General features: G+C 41.7%; 1 protein-coding gene across 9 annotated transcripts in view; it reads right to left on the bottom strand.

Moving 5' to 3' along the window:
* The window catches only part of SNX10 (sorting nexin 10), a 76,398-nt gene that overhangs the window by 11,486 nt on the left and 42,816 nt on the right, over window positions 1-22,096 (bottom strand). For 5 of the 9 annotated variants that reach the window (XM_070616062.1, XM_070616063.1, XM_070616064.1 and 2 more), the window contains exons 2-3: window positions 15,970-16,016; window positions 1,976-2,062 (exon numbers count right to left, since the gene is read on the bottom strand). In XM_070616062.1, coding sequence (XP_070472163.1) covers window positions 1,976-2,062; window positions 15,970-15,993 — 111 coding nt within the window. In that variant the 5' untranslated portion in view covers window positions 15,994-16,016. The remainder of the gene's footprint in view (window positions 1-1,975; window positions 2,063-15,969; window positions 16,017-22,096) is intronic. The other 4 variants (XM_070616069.1, XM_070616068.1, XM_070616070.1 and 1 more) reach the window with 1 other exon arrangement.

The following is a 22,096-nucleotide window of genomic DNA, read 5'->3' as shown; positions in this document are numbered from 1 at the left end:
TCCTCAGGCTCTCTCCCCAGAGAGTAGCAGGCTGCTGCAGGGACTCCTGCTGCCTCAGGTACACGAGGTCAATTTCAACTCCCTTTCATTTCTCTGTTCAGAATCACTGTGGATGTCAATAACGGGAGATCCATCTGGTACATACACCAGACACAGGTCTATCCAGAAGTCCTTCATTTGCAGGATAAGTTCAGGCGAGTACATACGATCGACTACCCACCTCTGTAGTCCACTAGCTTAAAATTCCAAGTAAATGCTAAGATTTAGAGTCAATTGATAGCATTTCCCTTGAGGTTAATTTAAGCGGGTTAAACACCAGCTTCTCTACCTGAGAAGCTCTATGGGTATAGCATCGAAGAGAGTCAAACCCTGCAGTTACTCCATCCACTCCTAATCGTACAACAGGTGGAAGCCTCTTCAGAATTAGACTACCCAGAGATCACTAATTTATTAAGCTCCTCTAAATCTATTTGCTTGTTTCTGCTATCTACCAAGCCAAGATTAATTCACTGTCAATTTATTAGCATTTCAGAGAAACGCCAGAACACTACCAAATAGTACTTGTGGAACCATCATTTCTGGCTCGAGATGGACATTTCTGAATTCACATCATGTTATTTATGTAGCCGAGAAAAGCTGATGCTTTCATTAACTCCCTGAGGATAATTAAATTTCATGCCTACCATAAAGTGTGTGATAAGGATGCACAAATTTTTTAGAGGAAGTTAAAAGGCAACTAAAGAATTCCATTTCAAATGCTTAGTCTTACATACTCACGTTATAACTTCCCACACAGAATGCATTGTCTGGTGTGACTTTAGGAGTAAAAACCAAAATAAAACCAAAATGCAAGGCATATCCTAGCAAGGGCCTTCAATACAATCATCAAAAAAGCAGTTCTGAGTTTTTACTTTATTTTCTAAGTTGGGGAGCCTTGAAAGAAAAAAGGAAAAAAAGGAGGAAAAAAATTAAAAGTTTTGGCTGGTGATTGGGTGTCTAATATACCAATTTAGCTATTTCCACGGGAAGATTAAAGGTGGCTAAATTTTACTTCACTTGTGCTACGTAGTCATCGATAAAATCTGAGCCTGTTTCTATGCTCCCAAGAGAACTCTGGACTAAATCAGATGAGAAAAGTGACTATCTTCATGATCAGGGGCCAATCAACTATAACCTGCGGGCCACATCCGGCCCACCTCTTGTCTTTGCAAATAACATTTTACTGGAACAAAATTACACTCATTCATTTATGTGTTGTTTACGGCTGCTCTCATCCTACAACAGCAGAATTGAGTAGTTTCAAGAGAGACTCCACAAAGCCCACAGAGCTGAAGACATTGACCACCTGGCCCTTCACAGAAAAAGTTTGCTGACCCTTTTCAAGATGATCTTAGAAGATCACACACCATACGACGTTGTTCAAGAGATTATGATAGAGTATTACTTCCAAATAAAGTACATCATTCCTAGTTACTTATGCTAATTACTCAGAATCTAGACAAAGGCAAAACAATTGCACATATTCATTTCCTGCTTTCTTATTCTATAAATAAAACATTACACGTCTCTCTTCCAGAGAACTCTATATCCTCTCAAGACTTAAGATTTACCAGGCAATATGTTATCCAGAAATATGTTATAACCGATCACAAAGAAATACTGTTAATGAGCTATAAATACTCCTTAACTGTGAATTTTAGATGTATTCACATCTTCATACATGAAGGCAATAAATATTAAAATATTAATATTAACAAAGGTGCAATAAGGAATTCAAATAAGTAATTTTTCAGTTTCAGGAACCAGCTTACTACTTCATTTAAGATACAAGGATTAGTTGTAATCATTCGAATTCAGTTCTTCAAATTAGGAAAAGTTTTACAAATTTCAGTTTTAAGTAAATCACAGTGTCCCATCAAATGTATGCTACCTAAATATTATTATGATTTCTACGGACTACTGACTGCATACTTACATGAATACATATCTCATAGTCAATATAAGAATGCCAGAAGTCCTCCTTCTGAATCCTAGGATCTCGGACCCAGACACTTACAAATTCCTGTGAGGGCATCACAAGAAAAGAAATGTGTTTCAGAATTGCAAGAAGGGCTGGAGAGAGCTGAGAGAAATGACTGTACTAGAACAAAACTGAAATGGGCTTTAACCAGTCTGGTTGTGATGCTTTAAAAAACAAGAAGTAAAGTTAATGAATCATGTACCATAGGAAGTTCAAGAAACACTTTTGCCACAGTGGAATTTCTTAAATAACGCAAAAACAAGCTGGGTACACTCTTAGATAGGTTTACAAGCTACATGAAGACAATAAGAAAGGATACACTAAAACTGAGTTTTGATTTTTAATTATGAAAAATAGGCTCACATTTTTCTCAAATTTTAAAAACAGTCCTTTCTTATTTTCTTCATCTCTCTAAATTAAAAGTAGAGACTCTGCCTGATAAATCACCTTCTAGAACACAAATAAGAAAGAGTAACAAAGATCACGTGAAAAACAAGCGATGAGAGTTGAAAATGATTTTGTGTATGCACCCAGCTTCATAAGAATAAGCAGTAATAACTTATTAATAGAAGGATGAACACCTTTCACACAACACTTTTTCTACTTTTAAAACATACTTCTCACACAGGACATCATTTCATCTTCATAGGAACCTCATGTTACAGGTAAAAGAGATGTTAAAAAAATACATAGTCGATAATTCTGTTCCTTTTTAAAGATAACAATAATAGGGAATCCAGGGTAAAATTTAAAACACAATACTTTCAGAGAAGTGCTCTTTACTAAATAAGCTTAGTTTAAAAATCTGAAAACAGGTATAACAAAAAAGTATTATGTTTGGCATGATAAACTTTAAAGTATAATTTATTCACTTGGTGATTATAAATGTACTAATTGAATTTCATTTTAAATACATTAACTTTTTGGTTAGAAAAAGAGGGCTTGGGGCTTCAAGGCTGAAGCTGGAGGCATCATTACTGCTTTGCTGTGGCCCCTCTGAGAGGCAGGCTGTCGATGCTCTAGAGCAGAAGGGGAAGTGAGATTGTGGGGTTTTCTGGACAGAGCACCTCCATTCTGTTATGCAGATAATAAAATGAGAATTTTCAGTATAGAGGATTTCTAACAAGGAGAAAAAATGGTCCACGTTCCCTGAAAAGAACTTTGCCACCTATCCCGTCTGACCTTCTACGACAGGACACACGGTTCTTACGTTGGAGACCTCTGCCCCACTGCTGCCCTCGGCACGCACACATTAGGAGTTCATGTTCCACAGAGTCTTAGTTTAAAATCTTTTCATTAGGTATTTTTTAAGTTATTTAGCAGACAATAAAAACAAGAAAAAAAAAAGAGCAATGCTCTAAACGTTTCGCCCATGATTTCTGAAAGTGCGTTCTAAATTGTAAGAGGGACTATAGAAACAAGGGTTAGAGCAAAGTATCTGGAACAGCCCCTCATCACCTGTACCGTGACGGGGTTAGGGATAAAGCAGACCCCGCCCAGAGATGGAAACCGAAACAAAACGCAGGCATCGTGCCTTAGTCTGTACACGTGTCTCCTGTTAGAGAGAGAGAGACAGAGACAGAGAGAGAGAGAGAGAGGGGGTGTGTGTGTGTGTGTGTGTGAAACTCATTTTCCTGGAGTGCTTTTGATACACCCACAGTTCTTAGAAGGAATGAATCAATCATCAGTGAATCAATGAACAGAAGGACAAACGGGTTCGGAATAGAAGAGGAGACCAGAGTCCAGAGGAGACCACGTCTCCCTCCAAATCCGCCCCCACACTCACGGCTGCATTCTTACTTTCACGGGCCCTGGGTACTTTTACCTTCATGGGCCTTTTCCTTCACAAAAAAATACTAAAAATCATACTTTATGAATGCACTGGTGTAAAGATGGATATATTAATATTATACATTAAAACCTTTTCTTTGACCTAAAAGTTCATTTTATTTTTCCAATTTTAAAAGAAATTAAAACACTTTCATGGGCCCCTAAAAGGAGTGGTGGGCCCTGGGCACTGTGCCTAATGGAGAAGCAAGGCAGACTGTTGGCTACAGCTGACAAGGTTCTCCTGCCCACCCACCCTTAAGCCAGAAGGGTGCTAGTCATCGGGTCACATGTAAGCCACACTCCCTCACAAGGTGCTGGCAGCTCCACTTTTCCACCGGAGACACAGAAGTTCTTCAATACACTAAGGGAAATTAAATATTTCCAATAGCTTAATGTTCCATATTAACAGAAGACACGTACCTGTTACTGAAATAATGGGCCTTTCCACAGATTAAAGAAAAACAAAAAGACAAGGAAACACATTTGTCAATTTGCTACAAACTGGTGATTAATAAAAAAAGACTTCTGAACTAAAACTATAAAGTACCACAGTGTCACATACCCTCTGATCACTCAACATACCATGAATCGATGAGGGTAGCAATAACAAATAGTTCTGAAAATAATCAGGGCTTTGCCTTCCTGTTTTGTTTGTGATTGCCCAACTGTTAACCTACACGCTTTCAGTAACATGTCCCTTTTCATGGAAAGAGCACTGAAATCATGGTCACAAGAACACGGGTAAATTCTGGCGCACCTACTTCCTAAATTATGAACTTATTCACTGAGCCTCTCTTTCCACATCTGGAAAATGGGAATAACATCTGCCCACTCTATCTCAGCCGTTTGTTGGGAGGATCAAATTAGAAAATTCTCGTGAAAGCAGTGGGAAATTTTTAAGTGCTACATGAATGTAAAGTATTATTACATAGAAAGGAAAACACTTTTAACCCAAAGCACTAAAGTCTACCAACAGACATTGGTAATAAGCAATTAAAAACAGCTAAACCAACTGTATATCTTTTTTTAAGTACAAATTATTAATTTAGGAACCCAGGAGCAAACACTCTAACACTGTAATTTTTCAGCAAAAGGCAGAGTGACCTAAAGATGTCACGGTACTTGCTCAGAGCAAGCCCTTCATAATATTTGTAAAAGGACAATGACAAATTACAGTAAAGAATCTTTTCATCTCAGTGGGTTGGAATTCTCAGACTCTACCATTATTATTACTCATTAAGTCTAATCTTTACATAGGGAAGGGTATGTAGAATATATACTTTTTTTTTTTTTTTTTTTCGCTGAGAAAGACTGGCGCTGAGTGAACATGCACTTCCAGTCTTCCTCTTTTTGTGTGTGAGCCCCCGCTGCAGCATGCCACTGACAGATGAGTGGCGTAGGTCCACTCTGGGGGAACCGAACCTGGGGAGCCAAAGTGGAGCATGCCAAACTTAACCACTAGGCCACCAGGGCTGGCCCTGAATACATATTCCAAAACCATGCTGGAAAAAAAAAGTCTTCTAAGAACACAGCAATGCATTTTAAATGCACACTTGAAATTAACTATGGTGCTAAGACTCCAAATCTTTTTTCAATCCTGAAAATCTTTAACTTGATTGGAGTGCTAAATATCACTATTTTGTGGATGGCGATCTTTCTTCCTTCTCGTTCTCTTAAACATTGCTGTGGCCCTGAGAGCCAACCAGGCTGCTGTTCTTCACACCCTGTTGCAATTCCAGGGTTACCACATGCAAACACATGGTTTCAAGCGCCCAGAAGGAGCTGATGATTCCATCTCCACCCCAGTTCAGCCATCTCTCCACAGATCCAGCCTCTTGCCTAGACAGCTCCACTTGGAAGTCCCACGAGCACACAGAGCCATATCCTTCCCACATCACGCTGCTCCCCATCTCATCCCCCAAACCCAGCCAGAGAGCCAGTTCCTCCAGACTTCTCTCTTTGACTTACCTCCCAAATCCGCACTGACCACGTTCTGCAGATCTACCCTCCTTTGAACCACCCACAACTCTACTCCCTCTGCTACGGCTTTGCTTCAAGGACCACTTACCCAACAATAATGCAAGGGCTGTTAATTGATCTCTGGGCCTGTATCCAATTCACCCCCCACATGAAGACAAGAATGGCTCCAAAGAACACATCAGATGATGTACTTTCCTGCTGAAAATCCTTCAAAACCTGCCCCACAACTTTCAAGATCAAGTTCAAACTCCTTAGCTAGCACAGTATAGCCTTTCATGATTTTCACTCTACTTATCTCCAAAGGCTAAGCTTAGGTCCCCACGCACACCATGCCATTTCACACCTCCATGCCTCTCTGCCTGGACTGCTGTCCCCACCCCACTTTCTGCTTTTCTCCTCATCGTCGTCGTCGTCGTCGTCGTCGTCGTCTTTCTTTTATTTTTTGCTACCTCCAATTCGTTTTTGAAAATGCAACTCTGTCTCTAGAAATCCTTCTGGAATCCCTCTGGAAATCCTCCAATTCACCCAGTCTGATTAATTTGAGCCTCTTCTATGCCCCTGATGCCTCTGGGCAGACCCTGGGCATGGTCCCCACCCACCATGCCTTACTGTACTGTAATTACCTGCAGGCCTCCTCCACCAGATGCCAAGCTCCTTTAGGGTGGCTCAGGCTGTCTTCTATGACCTGAGTGCCTGGCACATCCAAGGCATTCCATCAATATCACTTAATGAATAAATGAATGCCTGCAGGAACGCACGAACCGCTCTCAGGAAAAAAGAGATCAAACTTCGATTGAAATAAAAACCTCATCCACTTAGGTTCTTAGATGCCATGAATTAACGGTAAGTTATTTAGCAGCTGGTCTAAAGTTTATCTTAATTGAACAAATCCCTTCCTCTAAGGGTGTGCTAATCAACAGCATACGGCTATGAGAGCCATGTTTAAGATCGATGAGAACAAACAATTTTCAACACCCTAAAGAACTCCAGAAGCACCTATTTACGTAGAAATAATTGAAAATCATTCTGATAGCTTCAATAACTTGGGTCCCCTAAGACTTATACCAGACAACAATTTGTTTGCCTAGTTGAAGTTAAAATATGTACTTGAAAGTAATAAAAGTACATTTAAAATATTCTACAGTTCAGATGGGCCTCCCCTCCCCCACCCTGCAATTAGTAGGAATTAGTGAAGTTTCACCACACTTCCAGCCACAAACAGCACACACAGGAAGCCAAGGTTCACCTATAATCTCTTAATTAGACGCATCCCTCATGATGCTGCCCACCATCCTTCAAAGGAATGTTGACAGCCTGTCAGCCACAGCGGACAGCTCCGAGTTCCATACCTAGGATCATATGGATTTCCTATGAAAATTGCTTCAGCAACAGCAGTTAGTCAATTTAATAACCTTATTAAACACTTTAATGACTTCTAGGGCCTAATGACTATATCTAGTATGAAGGAAGAAGCCAGGCAGAGTAGAATTAAAAATTTAAACTAACTGAGCCCTACTGTTCTCCACGTGAAAACAGGCTGCTGATGAGAGACAGACTGCTAGACTCTGAAAATTTAATTCCTGTGTTTTCTTATAATAATCAGTCTTTGATTTCAATGTACCCTGTTTTCCTCCCCACTCCCACGCTGGGTTCACCCTTAATCCATTTATCCATCCACCTCATCTGTTCTTCCTTAGCCCTGATATGAGATAAAATTAACAATACAAATAACTGTATTGCACAGGGCAATGACACGTGCCAGGCACTGTGATATGTGTTTTACATGTTTTCTTTTAATCTTTACAACAATCCTAAGAGGTCAGTAATATTATCATCCCATTTTACGGATACGAAAAATAAGACTTCTAAAGCTTAAGCAACTGACCCAAAGACAAATGGCCACTAGGCTGAGCTAGGTTTCAAACTCAGGTACCCCTTGCTCCAAAGCCGTGCTCTCAAATATGTTCTATATAGCGGTTCTTTTAGCAATAATAAATCTCAGGTAATTTCCAATTTCACTGTAACTGCATTACTTTGGAGGGGAAAAAATTATCTTCTTTGCTATTAGCTAAAATATCAGTCCAAACAACATGCTCTTCTGAAACTCTGTCCCACTAGCCTCTCAAAGCCTTTGTATTTCATTTTTATATTTCTGGCATCAGGCACATAGTAAGTGCTCATGAAATGTTTGAGAATTAATTAACCAATTGATTACAAAGAAGATTCAAAAATGAAAGACATAGAGGTTCTATATGCTGAAAATTACAAGATGCTATTGAAAGAAATATACTTCTCTGTCTACGTCTTATATGTCTATACTGTGTTCATGTATTAGAAGACTCCACATAGTAAAGAGAGAAATTCTCCCCGAACTGATTTATAGGTTTAATAAATTTCCAGTGAAAGTCCCAGAAAGGTTTTTTGAAGACATAGATGAGCTTATTCTAAAATTCACATGGAAAAGGAAAGATCCTAGGATAGCCAAAACAATTTTGAAAAAGAACAAAGTGGGAGGAATCCCTCTTCCTGACGTTAAGGCTTACCATACAGCTACAGTAATCCAGAAAGTGTGGGACTGGCAGAGGTGCACAGGTCAACGCAACAGAAAACCCAGAAACAGACCTACACAAACGTACCCAACTGATTTCTAACAAAGGGGTAAAAACAATTCCGTGGAGGAGGGATAGCCTTTTCAACAAGTGATTCCAGAGCAACTAGACATCCACAGGCCAAAAGATGAACCTCAACCTAAACTTGCACCTTATACAAAAACTAACTCAAAATGGATCATAGAGTTAAACGTAAACATAAAACCATAAAACGTTTAGAAAAAAATATAGGAGAAAATCTTTGGGACCTAGGACCAGGTGCACAGGTCTCAGACTTGATACCAAAAGGACAATCCCACAGAAGGAAACAGTGATAAACTGCACCTCGCTAAAACTAAAAACCTGTGCTCCGCAAAAGGCTCTGTGAAGAAGTTGAAAAGACAAATTACCGACTGGAAGAAAATATTTGCTGATCACTCACCCTTCCAAGGACTTGTGTTAGAATATATAAAGAATTCTCAAAACTCAATATTTTACAAAACCAAAGAATTCAATTAGAAAATCGGCAAAACACATGAATGGACATTGCACCAAGGAGGACATTCAGCTGGCAAACGGGCACCTGAGAAGAAGTGCAGCCTGATCAGCCATTAGAGAAATGCAAATGAGCACCGCACTGCTCCATCACTCCACGCCCACCACAGAGTCCAGGGCTACAGTCACTGTTTTTATTTCAGCCATTTTGATAGATGTACTTTTCTAATTTCCACTGTAGTTTAGCTTAATCTTTATAGTAAACATAACTAAGTGCTAATTGTAAAAATATTTACTCAGATTACAATAAGATGAGTAGAGACAAAAGCTAATAAAGCAGACTCTTCTGGGTGTTAGTGAGTCTTAATTTTCTGTAGCCTTGATGAGAATTTTCTATCACAAAAATGAAAACGTTTCATTTTGTGCTCACTTTCTCAGGACATTTTTTTCCCTATTCTAAAGTAGTTTTACATATTTATGTATTTAAACTGGAGATTCGCTCATTCATTCATTCAATTAAAATGTACTGAGCACCGACTCTGCCAGGCCCCGATCTACCCAGCTAATGACGACAGAATTTAACCAGTGTCCTCTTCACCAGGGTTCTAGTCAGGACTTCCACAAAACAACCTCAAAACTAAAATTTAGCCTGTTTTACACACTACATTCTTTACAAATAACAAGCTTGAAAGGCAGAAGGAATCCATCATGTAATCTTCCTTTATTTTCTAATAATAGTTATGACAAATAACCTAAAAGACATACTACAAAAGATGTTCCTTGCCACTTTCTTACTTGGAGTGGGCTGAAATGCCATGCTCTGGCAGTTTTGAATGATGGTTTTTAAGAAAGCTTTTCCTTCTTCAGGATAGATAACTGTGGATGACATTCAGCTAGACCCGCCTTTTACCTGACTTACAATAGTTTGTGATGTCACAAGTTTGTTTACACAAGTAACGTCCAAAATTAAGGAGAGTTACCTTTTTGTATCTCATAATACATTAGGAAAAGTGCAGCGGAAAAAACTCACCTTTTGCAACGAGAAATAATTGCCAACCCGTGTTAAACTACACCACAAGGAGACAATCAGTACAATCTAGAATGTGAAAACCTCTACAGGACAAAAGATGCAGTTTCTTCAACAAAGAAATTGCAAAGGGGAAAATGGCAGAATAAGAGACCTTAAGCAATATATTAACCAAATGCAATGTGTGGTCCTTATTTGGCATCATAGGAACAACCAAATATATAATTTTTTTCCAACATAATCAGGGAAACTTGAACACTGACTGAAAATTTGATGGTATGAAGGAATTAATGTTAATTATTTAAGGTGTGATAATGTGGTTTGTTTCTAAGAAGGGTCGTTTGTTAGAAATGCAGACTGAAATATTAACAGAGAAATTACACAACGTCTAGAATTTGTTTCAAAATAATTCACTATGTGGTAGCAAGAGGAAATGGGTGGGGGAGGGGAGAGAGCTTGGTCATGAATTAATAATGTGTTAATTGTTGAACCCTTAGGTACATAACAGCTCTTTATATTATTCTCTCTACTTTGTGTATGTTTAAAATTTCATAATAAAAAGGTAAAACCAGAAAAAAGAAAACACGTGAGAAAGGAAGGGAGGGAGGGAAGTCATCCCAAGCAGATTGCTTTATGAAAGGGACAAAGTGGTACTTGAAAGTGAAAGTATGTCAGAAATATGGATCTGAAAATGTTAACCATTTGTTCAACATGTATTGATACCATTAACATAATGATATCTTCATATTTATCTACCTTTAAAAAATACGATTTTTCCATTATTATAAAAATAAAACATATGCGGTTAAAGAGAGAGAGAGAGAGAGAGAGAAATTTCAAATACAGTCTCCCCTCCTACTGGACATCCAGTTTCTTGTCCACCAATCCAGAACTTTTATACATATTTTATATTATATATATAATTGGCACATATAATTTTTAACACAATGGGAACATGCTATAAGTGCTGTTTGGTACCTTGCGTTTATTCACTGCACAATCTTTTAGAAATCTTTATATGTGAGCATACATAATTCAACATTATTTGTTTTAAAAACAGTTTGTTTTAGAACAGTTTTAAATATACAGAAAAATTGTGAAGATAGTAGAGAATTCCCATATATCCCACACCCAGTTTCCCCGATTATTACAACACATCACATAGGCAGGGAGGGAAGGAGGAAGGAAGAAGAACAAATTTAGTTTCGGGGAGTGATAAGAGTGTTTTGTCTTGTCTTGTCACTTCCCTTCAAAGTCCCCAGCATCACAGGACACCAGGAGGAAGCCTTGCTTCTGGGATATTCTTTAACGATATTCTTTGGTTCCAGCCTAGTCAGTTTCCAATCAGTTTCCCAACATCAAAACCATGCTTTCCTAGAGCAAGCCCCAAATCAAAATGCCACCATCAGTCAGCATAAGCATATCTCGAACACGTAAGTGTTAAGCTTAGAGCCAACACATCCAAAACAGCAGCACATCCCTCCCACCTCTCCCTGGAGGGATCTGTCTCCTCCCTGGATGCTGGGGTCCTCTTGGTGCCTAGAGCTGTCCCGGGCCTCCTTGGGTCTGCTCTACTCAGGGTATCCCCTGCCCCTGGAGCTGATGGGTTTATTGTCACTAAGGTGTGAATGACTGGTAGCTGCTGTTACATCCAGTATGAAGTATGAACATTTTGAAGGAGAAAAATCCCTTATCCTAAACATACAAGTTTCTAAAGGTAGAATCTAGCCATCACGATTTAGGAAAGCGGGGGAGACATACACCCCACACAGACACACACACAAAGGGGTTTCAGCCCACCCTTCCAGTTACATCACACAGGTAGGACTGTCCCATTTACACCAGGTAACTCTGTGCCTTGGAGGGAAGAGGATCTAGCATGTCAGACTCCATGAAACAGACTGTCCGGCAGGAAGAAACTGCTTATTCACACATCACAGAAGATGAGCTCAACATGCCTGGAGGCAAGGGTCTTCAGTAATGTAGAAAAATCAAACTGCTCACGCTGGACATTAGAATATAAAAAGAATAGAAATGCCTGACTCCACAAAAGACACTGAAACGTGTTTCCTGTCACAGCCACCTGCCTTTTCATTAGGGTTCTGGGTTCTGTCTCATTAAACAGAAGAGTTGATTCGGTTGGGTCCATCTAATTGTTCTTATTAAAATATGTAACCATAATATTTTAATTGTAAATTAAAGTTGCATGCATGAATGAATCTGGATTCATTTTAATTTTACAATGGCCCAATGCCAAGGCCTTTTTATGGGGAAGATCCATCAGCCTGGATACTGCTCTCCCGGGAATTCCAGCCAATGTGCAAATGGAACATGTTTAACTAACAAGGGAGACTCTTACTCCCTGTTCTCCTCGGTCTAGATTTATTACAGTAATAAAGCTATTTTAACAAGAGAGACTGTGGTTGATTCCTCACTCTCCAAATATTAAAAAAAAAAAAATTACCAAACTCCTAGGCTGGTACTACCCATTAGAGAGAACTGAGATATCACTCCTGGGTTGTCCAAATCTTGTACAAGAATGGTACATAGGTCTCAATTCATGGGCCACCCACATGATTAATTAGTAATGTCTACTGTGGGCACCGAGTGGAAACTGCTTGCAACACACACACCGCCCCCTTGATCTGGATTCTAGAACAATCAGTGATATTGCATTCAGCCCTTACATATGCAGTTTGGTGGGACCCGAAATATTTTCCACTAACCAACAACCAGCCACTAGGATATTTAAAAGCTCAACTGAAACCTCCTCAACTTCTAACTGGCATTGACCACAGGGTGCTGTCGGTGTAGGTGTAGGCGGTGAGATAAAAATACCTTTCATAATAGAGGCTTTAGGAAAGCCTCTTCTTGACTTGTAAGCTCAGGCCTGAAGGCTAAGGAGGAGTTAGCCAGTCAACGTGTGAAGGCTGGGGGAAGAGAGATTATTCCAGGCAGCGGGAAAAACGTCCGTGAAAGCCCAGGGGCCAAGAGTGCATAGGGCATTCAAGTCTTGGAAACAAGCTCCAAAATAAGGAATGAGAAGTGTCCTGGGGTGGAGCGAGGAGTAGAAAATGAGCCCAAAGAAAGAAGCAGGGGCAGATCATACGAAGCGTCTAAACAGAAGATGGATTGATGGGTGACAAACAGTAGTTTATTACAGTACATCCAGAATCTAGCCTCGCTATGCGTATTTCTTGATGACAGAGTAAATTTCTAAACATTATACCTCTTTCTCCTTATGGTATTTTCTTCCCTTTTCAGTTGAAGAACTTTCCAGTTTAAAATTCCTTAATGTTGTAATATTATTATATGGTTATTTATAATAAATGACTTTTGCAAGGTCAATAAAATGCTTTCTTTATGTAGTTGATTAAAATTTGTGTCTAGTTTTTAGTAACTGAAATGAGTTTATAATAAAAATCAAGTGATTAAACCAATCAAGAAAAAAAAACTTCTTCTCATTAAAAAAACGTCTTTGTTGCTTTCATTGGTAGGTTTTTCCCCCAAGAGAACAACTTTTAAAATGTGCCTTTAGGGGCTGGCTCCGTGGCCAAGTGGTTAAGCCTGCACGCTCTGCTTCAGCGGCCCAGGGTTCACCGGTTTGGATCCTGGGCACAGACCTACATACCCCTCATCAGGCCATGCTGTGGTGGCATCCCACATAGAAGAACCAGAGTGACCTACAACTAGGATATACAACTACATACTGGAGCTTTGGGGAGAAAAAAAAAAAGGAGGAAGATTGGCAACAGATGTTAGCTCAGGGCCAATCTTACTCGCCAAAAAAAAAAAAAAAAAAGCATAAAAGAAACCCAAAATGTGCCTTTGGAGGGGCCAGCCCAGTGGTGTAGTGGTTGGGTTCACGTGCTCCACTTCAGTGGCCTAGGGTTCATAGGTTCAGATGCCAGGTGTGGAACTACACGTCGCTCATCAAGCCACGCTGTGGTGTCATCCCACATACAAAATAGAGCAAGATTGGCATAGATGTTAGGTCAGTGACAATCTTCCTCAAGAAAAAGAGGAAGATTGGCAACAGATGTTAGCTCAAGGTCAATCTTCCCCAGAAGAAAAAAAAGTGCCTTTAGAATAGTGCCAGCAATTGCCAAGATCCCGCTCCCTCGGCACAGCCTGTCTGTGGTTAGACTGATGCAGGTGTGTAGTGAAGAATTCAATTTACCCAAAGGGAGGTCTGCCCTCTGCCCTCAGCTCCTGGGAACTGATCTCTAGGTCCCTGCAATGCCCTGCCTGGCAGGAGTATCTTTGGTTGCCTAGGCTTTGGCCACTGGACAGTCTAACAATGTGAAAATGACAGGAGCTTAGGGCCACACTGTATCAGTTGCAACCTCTGGAGGAACTGGAGACTAAAGGTCTTAGCCCAATCCCAGGAGGAGTGGAGATGAAAGGTCAGCCACACAGGCAGTGTAGGACTGAGCCCCAGTAAAAACTCTGGACACCAAAGGCTCGGGCAAGCTTCCATGCATATTGTCACACATTGATGCTGGAGGGTAACTCCATCAACTCCATAAGGAAAGAACCACCCGCAAATGCTCTGCATTTGGACCCCTCCCCAACCCTCTCTGTGCGTCTCTTCCTTTGACTGGCTCCAATTTGCATCCTTTCCCTGTAATAAACCATAACCGTGAGTATAATAGTTCTCAGTGAGTTGTGAGTCTTTCTCATGAATTATCAAAACGGAGAATGGTTCTGGGAACCCAAACTTGTAACTGGTGTCAGAAGTGAGGGCAGTTGTGGGGGCTTGCAGTTTGGCCAACTTCACAGAGAAGGTATTTCCTGAAGCAAACAGTGTGGTCCCGGTATTGTTTAACACAGGGGCAGGGAAAAAGTATACCTGGTCTGGTACTGTGTGGGGTCACCTCTGTGGGGGGAAGTTAGCGGGACCGACTGGAAAGGGACACAGGGGTGCTGTGTCCTTTCTGGGGTGCTGGAAACATTGATACCTTGATCCAAGTGTTAGTTACACAGGTATATACATAGTGAAAATATACTGAGATTAGGGCATTTTATGCATTTTATGGTACATATGTTGTACCCAATTTAGAAAAGTTAAAAAACAAACCAAAACACTGCATTCAAGAATAGGGGAGCCCAGCCTGGAATTAAAAGCTGGAAGTGGGCTGGACAACTGAGGAGAACCTGAACCCAAAGACAGGGCTGAAAGAAGGGATGTGAGATCTAGCAAAGAAGTTTCTGGATGAATTCTCTGAAACGGATTGTTTTAGTGCTTTAAATTTGGGCAAGGTAAGCTAACGGACATGTGGCCGTGTGACTGTATCTGTGCCTGTCCGTGTGTGTACACGTGTGTGCACACTCCCTACAAAGGCCCGTGTGCTGCTGTTCAGTTTCATTAGGCTCACCTAGTGACGACCTGTGTGGTCCAACAGCAGGCAGAGCAGGACAAACGGGTACTTCCAAGGGAGGGCCTCTCAACAAAGGGGTGGTGTGGTGGTTGTCCTACCCTCCACCCAGGAGACAGAAGCTCAGGAAGCTGCGATTGGAGGCCAGAGAGGCCAGGCCGGGTTCAGCCTTCCCTGACTGTGTGCAACCAAACCAAGAGATCCAAGAGGGAACAAGCAGGGCAAAACTGAAACTAATGGCAGACAGTTCCCCGGGTTACTACCAAAGGGAGGGGAATTCAGATATGAGGCAACTGAGTAGAAAACCAAGAAAGCAGGTCGGAGGGAGGCTGCTCAAAGCAAAGGGTGGGAGGTAGATCCTGGGAGAATTGCGAGTCATGGAAAAAGACAGTTTTATAAGCAGTGGGTGGGAGTGAGCTGAGAGACAGCTCAGACATTGGAACCAAAGAACAAGGGCCAAGGATGCTGCATGGCTGGGGAGTGGGGGCATGGCGGCAGTGGGGCAGGAGGGCGGGCATCCCGTTAGTGCTCCGCTAGGAGCCCTGCAGTATCTTGACTCACCACCACAGATTTATGGCTAGGGAATGAAGAACTAATCTGCAGTGAGTCAAAACGCATGGGTTATTTATTTTTGGATTTGTGATGACATACCTCTTTCTGTTGTTCTGGAAACATCTTCAGCACAGGACACGATCAATCTGAAAAATAAGATACCAATACTCAGTGATGTGGAACCTCCATACTGAGGGAGATAATGCCTCTCATGGCCTCCCACCCAAATTCCCCAAGAGAGCCGGCCCGCCCACAGTCTCTGAATGGTGAGCCTCTGCTCCGCCCTCCCTCCTGTCCACTGCTGACCGGACCAAGGCGAACATCGGTCCTCACTGGGCACTGGCAGTTTGGGACACGGCACGTCTAAGGCAGTTAGATGATGGCAGGCCCTCAGACTGGAAGGCCAGCAGAGTCAGGCTGGAGTTGGAGCCTTGGTGAATCAGAGGAGGCTGCAAATGTGGGGGAGCAGAGAGGCCATGAGGGGTAGTAGGGGAAGCTGGCTGGCAGTGAGACGAAGAGAATGGAAAAGATGCCCAGAGAGATCCACCAATGAGAACAGCCCTGACCGTTTTACCAAGAACCCGAACTTTCGAGGAACAGGTCATTCCTGTGATATTTAAACTACTCCAGAGCTGAGATATGAGGCAGCGTGGCCTCAAGAGGGATGAAGGTCAGGACCTTGCCTCTGACCTCCCAGTCAGAGCAGTCAGCCTGTTGGTTGATTCCAGGCCCTACATGCCCTGGGGTTGTCTATTGTTCTTTAAACCCTCATTTATTGTGGAAGCCCGCTGGACTTGACACCTACTCCCTGACAAAAAAAATTAAAACCCCCTGACTATATGCTCGCGTATGCATTCTTGCAACTGAAAAGTGGCTATGGCTGTGTGGTCACTACTATTTGCCTTTATCTTGATAATATAAGTCTGACCCCATTTTCCAGATAATTATTATCATCCACAAATATCTTCTGAGTCTCTACTAAGGTCCTTGGCACTGCAGGGAATAGGAGGAAGCAAGAGCACTAGCTCCGGCCTCCAGTCCCACACGGCGTCGGGGAGGAGGTAACCCATCGCAGGCAGAGGAAAGGAGGTCCTGCAGGAGGTGAGCAAACCACACCAGGAGCAGCAGGCGGGTTTCCAAGGGGAGAGAAGTTCCTTTCACCCGGAGTGGGCAGGAGACCCACGGAGAACGGGGGAACTTCCATGTTCACGAAAAGAAGAGGAACAGAGGTGTGACAATGGCATGCACAGACAATGGAAAAAATCGTGATGGAGAGTCAAGAGAGGGTGACCAGGCCAGCTCAGCTGAGGGAAAGGGTTCATGGAGAGTGGAGTGTGTTGAATTGTTGCCACCAAAAAGATTTGTCCACATCCTAATCGCCGAAACCTATGAATGTGATCTTAGTTGGAAAAGGGTCTTTGCATATAGGTGGGCCCTGAGTACGATGACAAGAGTCCTCATAAGAGACAGAAGAGGAGAAAACAACGACACACGCAGAGGAGAAGAACATGTGAAGACAGAGGCAGAGATTGGAGTGATGCTGCCACAAGCCAAGGTCACCAGAAGCCACCAGAAGCTGGAAAAGGCAAGGAAGGATTCTCCCTGAGAGCTTTCAGAGGGAGCACAGTCCTGCTGACACCCTGACTTTGGATTTCTGGCCTCTAGAATAGTGACAGAATAAATTTCTGTTATTTTAAGCCATCGAGTTTGTGGTCATTTCTTATGGCAGCCAGAGGAAGCTAATCCAGAGAAGCTTTGTGGGGATTAGATTGGAAAGATAGTCTGGGGTCATAATTGGGGAGGAGGGAATGCATTTGCTCATGCATTCACTCAACAGATGTTTATGGAGCTTCCACGATGTGCCATGTGCTAGACTAGGAGTGGGACACGCAGTGGAATGCAGAGCAGACTCAGAGCTTACAAGATGACTTCATAATAACACTGTGGAAATAATACGAAAGGAAAGGACACCCTATTATATGAATAGAGAGACTAAATGGGGGTTGGGGGGAGAGAGGAAGACTGTCGTCAGGGAAGGTTTTACTAAAAAAGTGGCACTTAAGCTGATGCCTAAAGGATGGTGTAATTTAGCCAGGAAAGCAAAAGGAGACAGACATAAGCAGAGGGGCTAGCAGGTGCAAAGGGGTAGAGGCTGGAAGGAGGAACAGATCAAGAGTTGGGTTATTGAAGGGATTCCTGCATTGGATGAAAGCTAGACCATGGGTTGCCTCCATCTCAGGATCAGGCTGTGTTTCCTACACACACCTCGGTGCTCCACACAGCTAAAACACTGATCAGGTGGGTCCTCTGCCCTCATGAGTTCACCCCTTTCAGATCCCTCTGCAAACTCCCACTCCTCTTCCACGATTCTGCTCAGAAATCACTTCCCCTCTCCTGACCCAGCTCTCCGGCCCCTTATACAGTGTGTTGTATGGTTCCCTGTCAACATCAACCTCACTAGCATTATAATATTTGTATATTCTCTGTCTCCCCCAATTGACTACATTTCTCCAACACAGCAGATCTGTGTTTCCTTGTGTAATGAAACTTCACAGCCATTCTGTGAGGGAGATTTGAGTGTCCTCACTTTACAGCTAAGAAAATAGAAGGTCAGATGGATTAAGTTGCCTAAGATCACACAGCAAGCGAGAGAGCGCAAGTCCAGTTTCAACTCAAGCCAGTCTGCTTCCCAAGCCTGTTCCTTCCATTGTCCGAAGCTGCCTCCATGCCTGTGTGATATGAGCAAATAGTTCATAGTTTGGGTCTTAATTCTCCCCAAGCGCTTGAGCTTTTCCCACTCAGGCAGGACTCAGCAATTCTAATAAGGTGTTGGCTACCTGAAATGCTACAGACCAAGTCAGACTATGAAGGTTGGAAACTGAAAAGTTTAAACCTGTTCCAAAACATCCCAGAGAACCACATGGTCAATCTTCAATATTTTAAATCTGGATAGTGCAATGGGGAGGAGGGGACACTTTCATTTTTGACTCCACACACTTTCATATGGTTTGAATTTTTCCAGTTAACACAAATTAATTTTATACTTTTTGAAGTAACAATTGTTTAAAATAAATTAATCATAATTCTATTCAGAAGAAATAGGGACTCAACATAAATTACAGAAGATTTTTATCTCATGTAAAATAAATAGCAGATGCAAACATATGAAGAGATGCTATCTTTATAACAACAGAAAACGTTATTTGGTACTAGACCTTGCCATGGCATTTACTGATGGAGATGAGGAATTTAAACGATAGCACAATAGTATGGTTTGAGATAAAAGGGCACTTGTCTATCATTTAGCAAACCAAAGCTGCTAATCAGAAATTGCCCCCTGAAAAAACTAAGCCTTCCTGATGGCTTATAATATTTTAGATTTGTTTAGATTTCCAAATTCCCCAGACTAGCCCATGTGTCTGTCATAATAATGTACATAGAGAATTCTCGCTTCACTGAGACTTTTATGCCAACAAGTATGGAAATCTGCCTCCAGGTGACAATCAACAAGGCTGTCTTTGGAGCATTTTATCTCCCCAGCACCACCAGGGAACCACAACACACCCGGATGGTTACCCACTGAGATTTATTCTCCTTCGCACTAGCCTTCCTTGCAAGAATTATTAGATCTCACCACCATTCCAAACAACAAGGGTGATTTCCCCAACCTGTTGTTAAGGTTAGAGTTGGGTACACACAGATGACAGACAGACAGGTTTGTCCCCCTACTGGGAAACATGGCAGCTATGAAGACACATCTGAGAGACTCAGCATGTGTCTTCACAACTCTATCACCACCTGGAGAGTATGATTTGCCAAAACCAGAAACTTCTGGAGAAAACTGTCTCCATTTTCCACCTTGGCATATTTCTTCTATAAAATACAAAATGTTTGTGAAACTAAGATAGAATTCTACAGAGCAGGGGTCAGCAAATTTTTTCTGTAAAAGGCCAGACAGTAAAGATTTGAGGTTTTGCAAGCCATACAGTTTCTGTTGCAATGACTCAAACCTGCAACGTGTAGTGAGAAAGCACCCACAGATGATAAGTAATCAAAGGGACATGGCTATGTTCTAGTAAAACATTACCTATACAAACAGGCGGCAGTAGTTTGCAGACCCCTGCTATGGAGCAGTCAAGTACTGCATTTTCAATTCTATGCCTTAATAAAACTCTTTCTTAGATTGACAGGAAAAAACCTGTGCGATCCTAAGCTTGATCTGTTTACCTCTGGGTGGTCTCCTCTCTGACAAGCAAACAACTGATGGGGAGCCTGCAGACTATGTATGTGGGTTGAGTGAGAAAGGATTACATGCTTTTTCCAATGGTAAAATAAGGAACAATAAGTAGGTTTATATCATTCTTTAAAATTCAAATGGGGAGTTGAGATTTAAGTAGCATAGTTTGGGGTTTTCCTCCATCCCATGTCAAAGGCTGATTAATCCAACAAATTTGTTAATCATGCAATGAGATCTGAATTTATATCAAAGCCACAAAGACATCCTAAACTGAATGAAACTGGTTTCATCGAAATTCTACACGGTTATTGACCCACTGTAACAATATACAATTTCGTAGACCAAATATGCATGTTTTTCTGTGTTTCCAACACAGAAGCCAGGAGAAATCTCATGTGCTTCTAGAAGAAAGTGTAGGTATATTCATAACTAGCTCCATGGTGGGCAAGGCCTTTCTACGAGTAGGGGGTGGGGTATGAGGATATTTTTATAGGGAATAACTTTTGTATCTTTCTTTTCTTTGCTATGTTAGAAGGAGTAGTTAACCCTCGAATAAAATACACTTAATCTCTTCTCCCTTCTGGAGGTGTGCCCAGGTCCCAAGAGCTGGGGGCTTGAAGCTGGGGACAGGCCAGCAAACTGCAGGGGGGTGGGGGTGGGGGGAGTGTGGAGGAAGTAAATAAGTACAAAAGATGCCATCTTTCTATTACTTCTCTCCGTGTCTCACCATCTTGCTTTGACACTGCTTCCTCCACTGCCTTTTCACCCTAGTCTTAGAGCCATCATAATAACATCTTACCTTTTTAGTGTTACAGAGACCCCACTCAGGGACAGTTGTGCTTAGGAAATGGCATCAATCACCCAGTTTGTTTCCTATTACAATTCGGCTTCTAGAGAGGGCTATTTCATAAGGAAGTTGGTATTGAGGGAAAAGGGTGTGAGGTAGGAACCCCAGCGAGCACTTGAGAAGGCCCAAGTCAGGGGTTGGCTGAAGTGCCCGGGTCAGTCTCAGAGGGATTTAAGAAGGTGAGAGGAGAGGGGTGGCTGTTCCCAGGGGCACCAAGGAGCTGTGTTGTTTTGGGGTTCTCAAAAGCTATCGCCCACCCCTCAGGAGGAGAGCCTCCTCTGGTCTGCACCCAGTCCTGTAGCCCTGGCTCTGCCAGTGCGCACAGAGGAGGAAGTTGTGTTCTGTCCACACCTGTGTCTCACCAGCTCCCTGCCTGGCAGGAGAAAGAAAGGCTGGCCATGCAGGCAGGTATGGTGTGGCCACTGCGCTGCCCTGTGAAATGGCCTAGGGCACTGAAGGCCCCAAAGAGTCCTCCGGGACAGCCAGAGGAACTGATCCTAGTACTATGGTTAGTAAACACCTCCCCAATCTCACATAAACATAAAAACAATAGAAAAAGTTTTGAGAAAATAGTGATAGATATGACCAAATGAAAATTTAAACTTGCTGTACATTTCAAAAGTGATTTAAAGATAAATGTCATATAATAAAAATAATATTTATAATATATATGACAAAGGATTAATATTTTTTAATTTATGAAAAGTTCTTACAAATCTATACCAAAGAATATTTCTGTAGAAGAGTGAGAAAAGGTTATCAATAATCAACTTACAAAACAAAAACAATAAAGGTCAAACTCAACAACAACAAACATGAATAACCTGACTAAAAAATGGGCAAAGAAATTGAATAGACATTTCTCTGAAGATAATATACAAATGGCCAACAAGCATATGAAAAGACGTTCAGTATCACTAATCATTAGGGAAATGCAAATAAAAACCACAATGAGTTATCATCTCACTTCCATTAGGATGGCTACTATTAAAAAAGCAGAAAACAAATATTGGTGAGGCTATGGAGAAACTGGAACCCTTGTGCTGGTAGGAATGTAAAATGGTGCAGCTGCTGTGGAAAACAGTATGGAGGTTTCTTGAAAAATCAAAAATAGAATTATCATATGATCCAGTAATCCCACT

Source organism: Equus przewalskii, chromosome 4 (genome assembly GCF_037783145.1).
Source record: "Equus przewalskii isolate Varuska chromosome 4, EquPr2, whole genome shotgun sequence".
Lineage (NCBI taxonomy): Eukaryota > Metazoa > Chordata > Mammalia > Perissodactyla > Equidae > Equus > Equus przewalskii.
The sequence above is the reverse complement of the archived record's forward strand: the minus strand, read 5'-3'. Positions and strand labels throughout refer to the sequence as shown.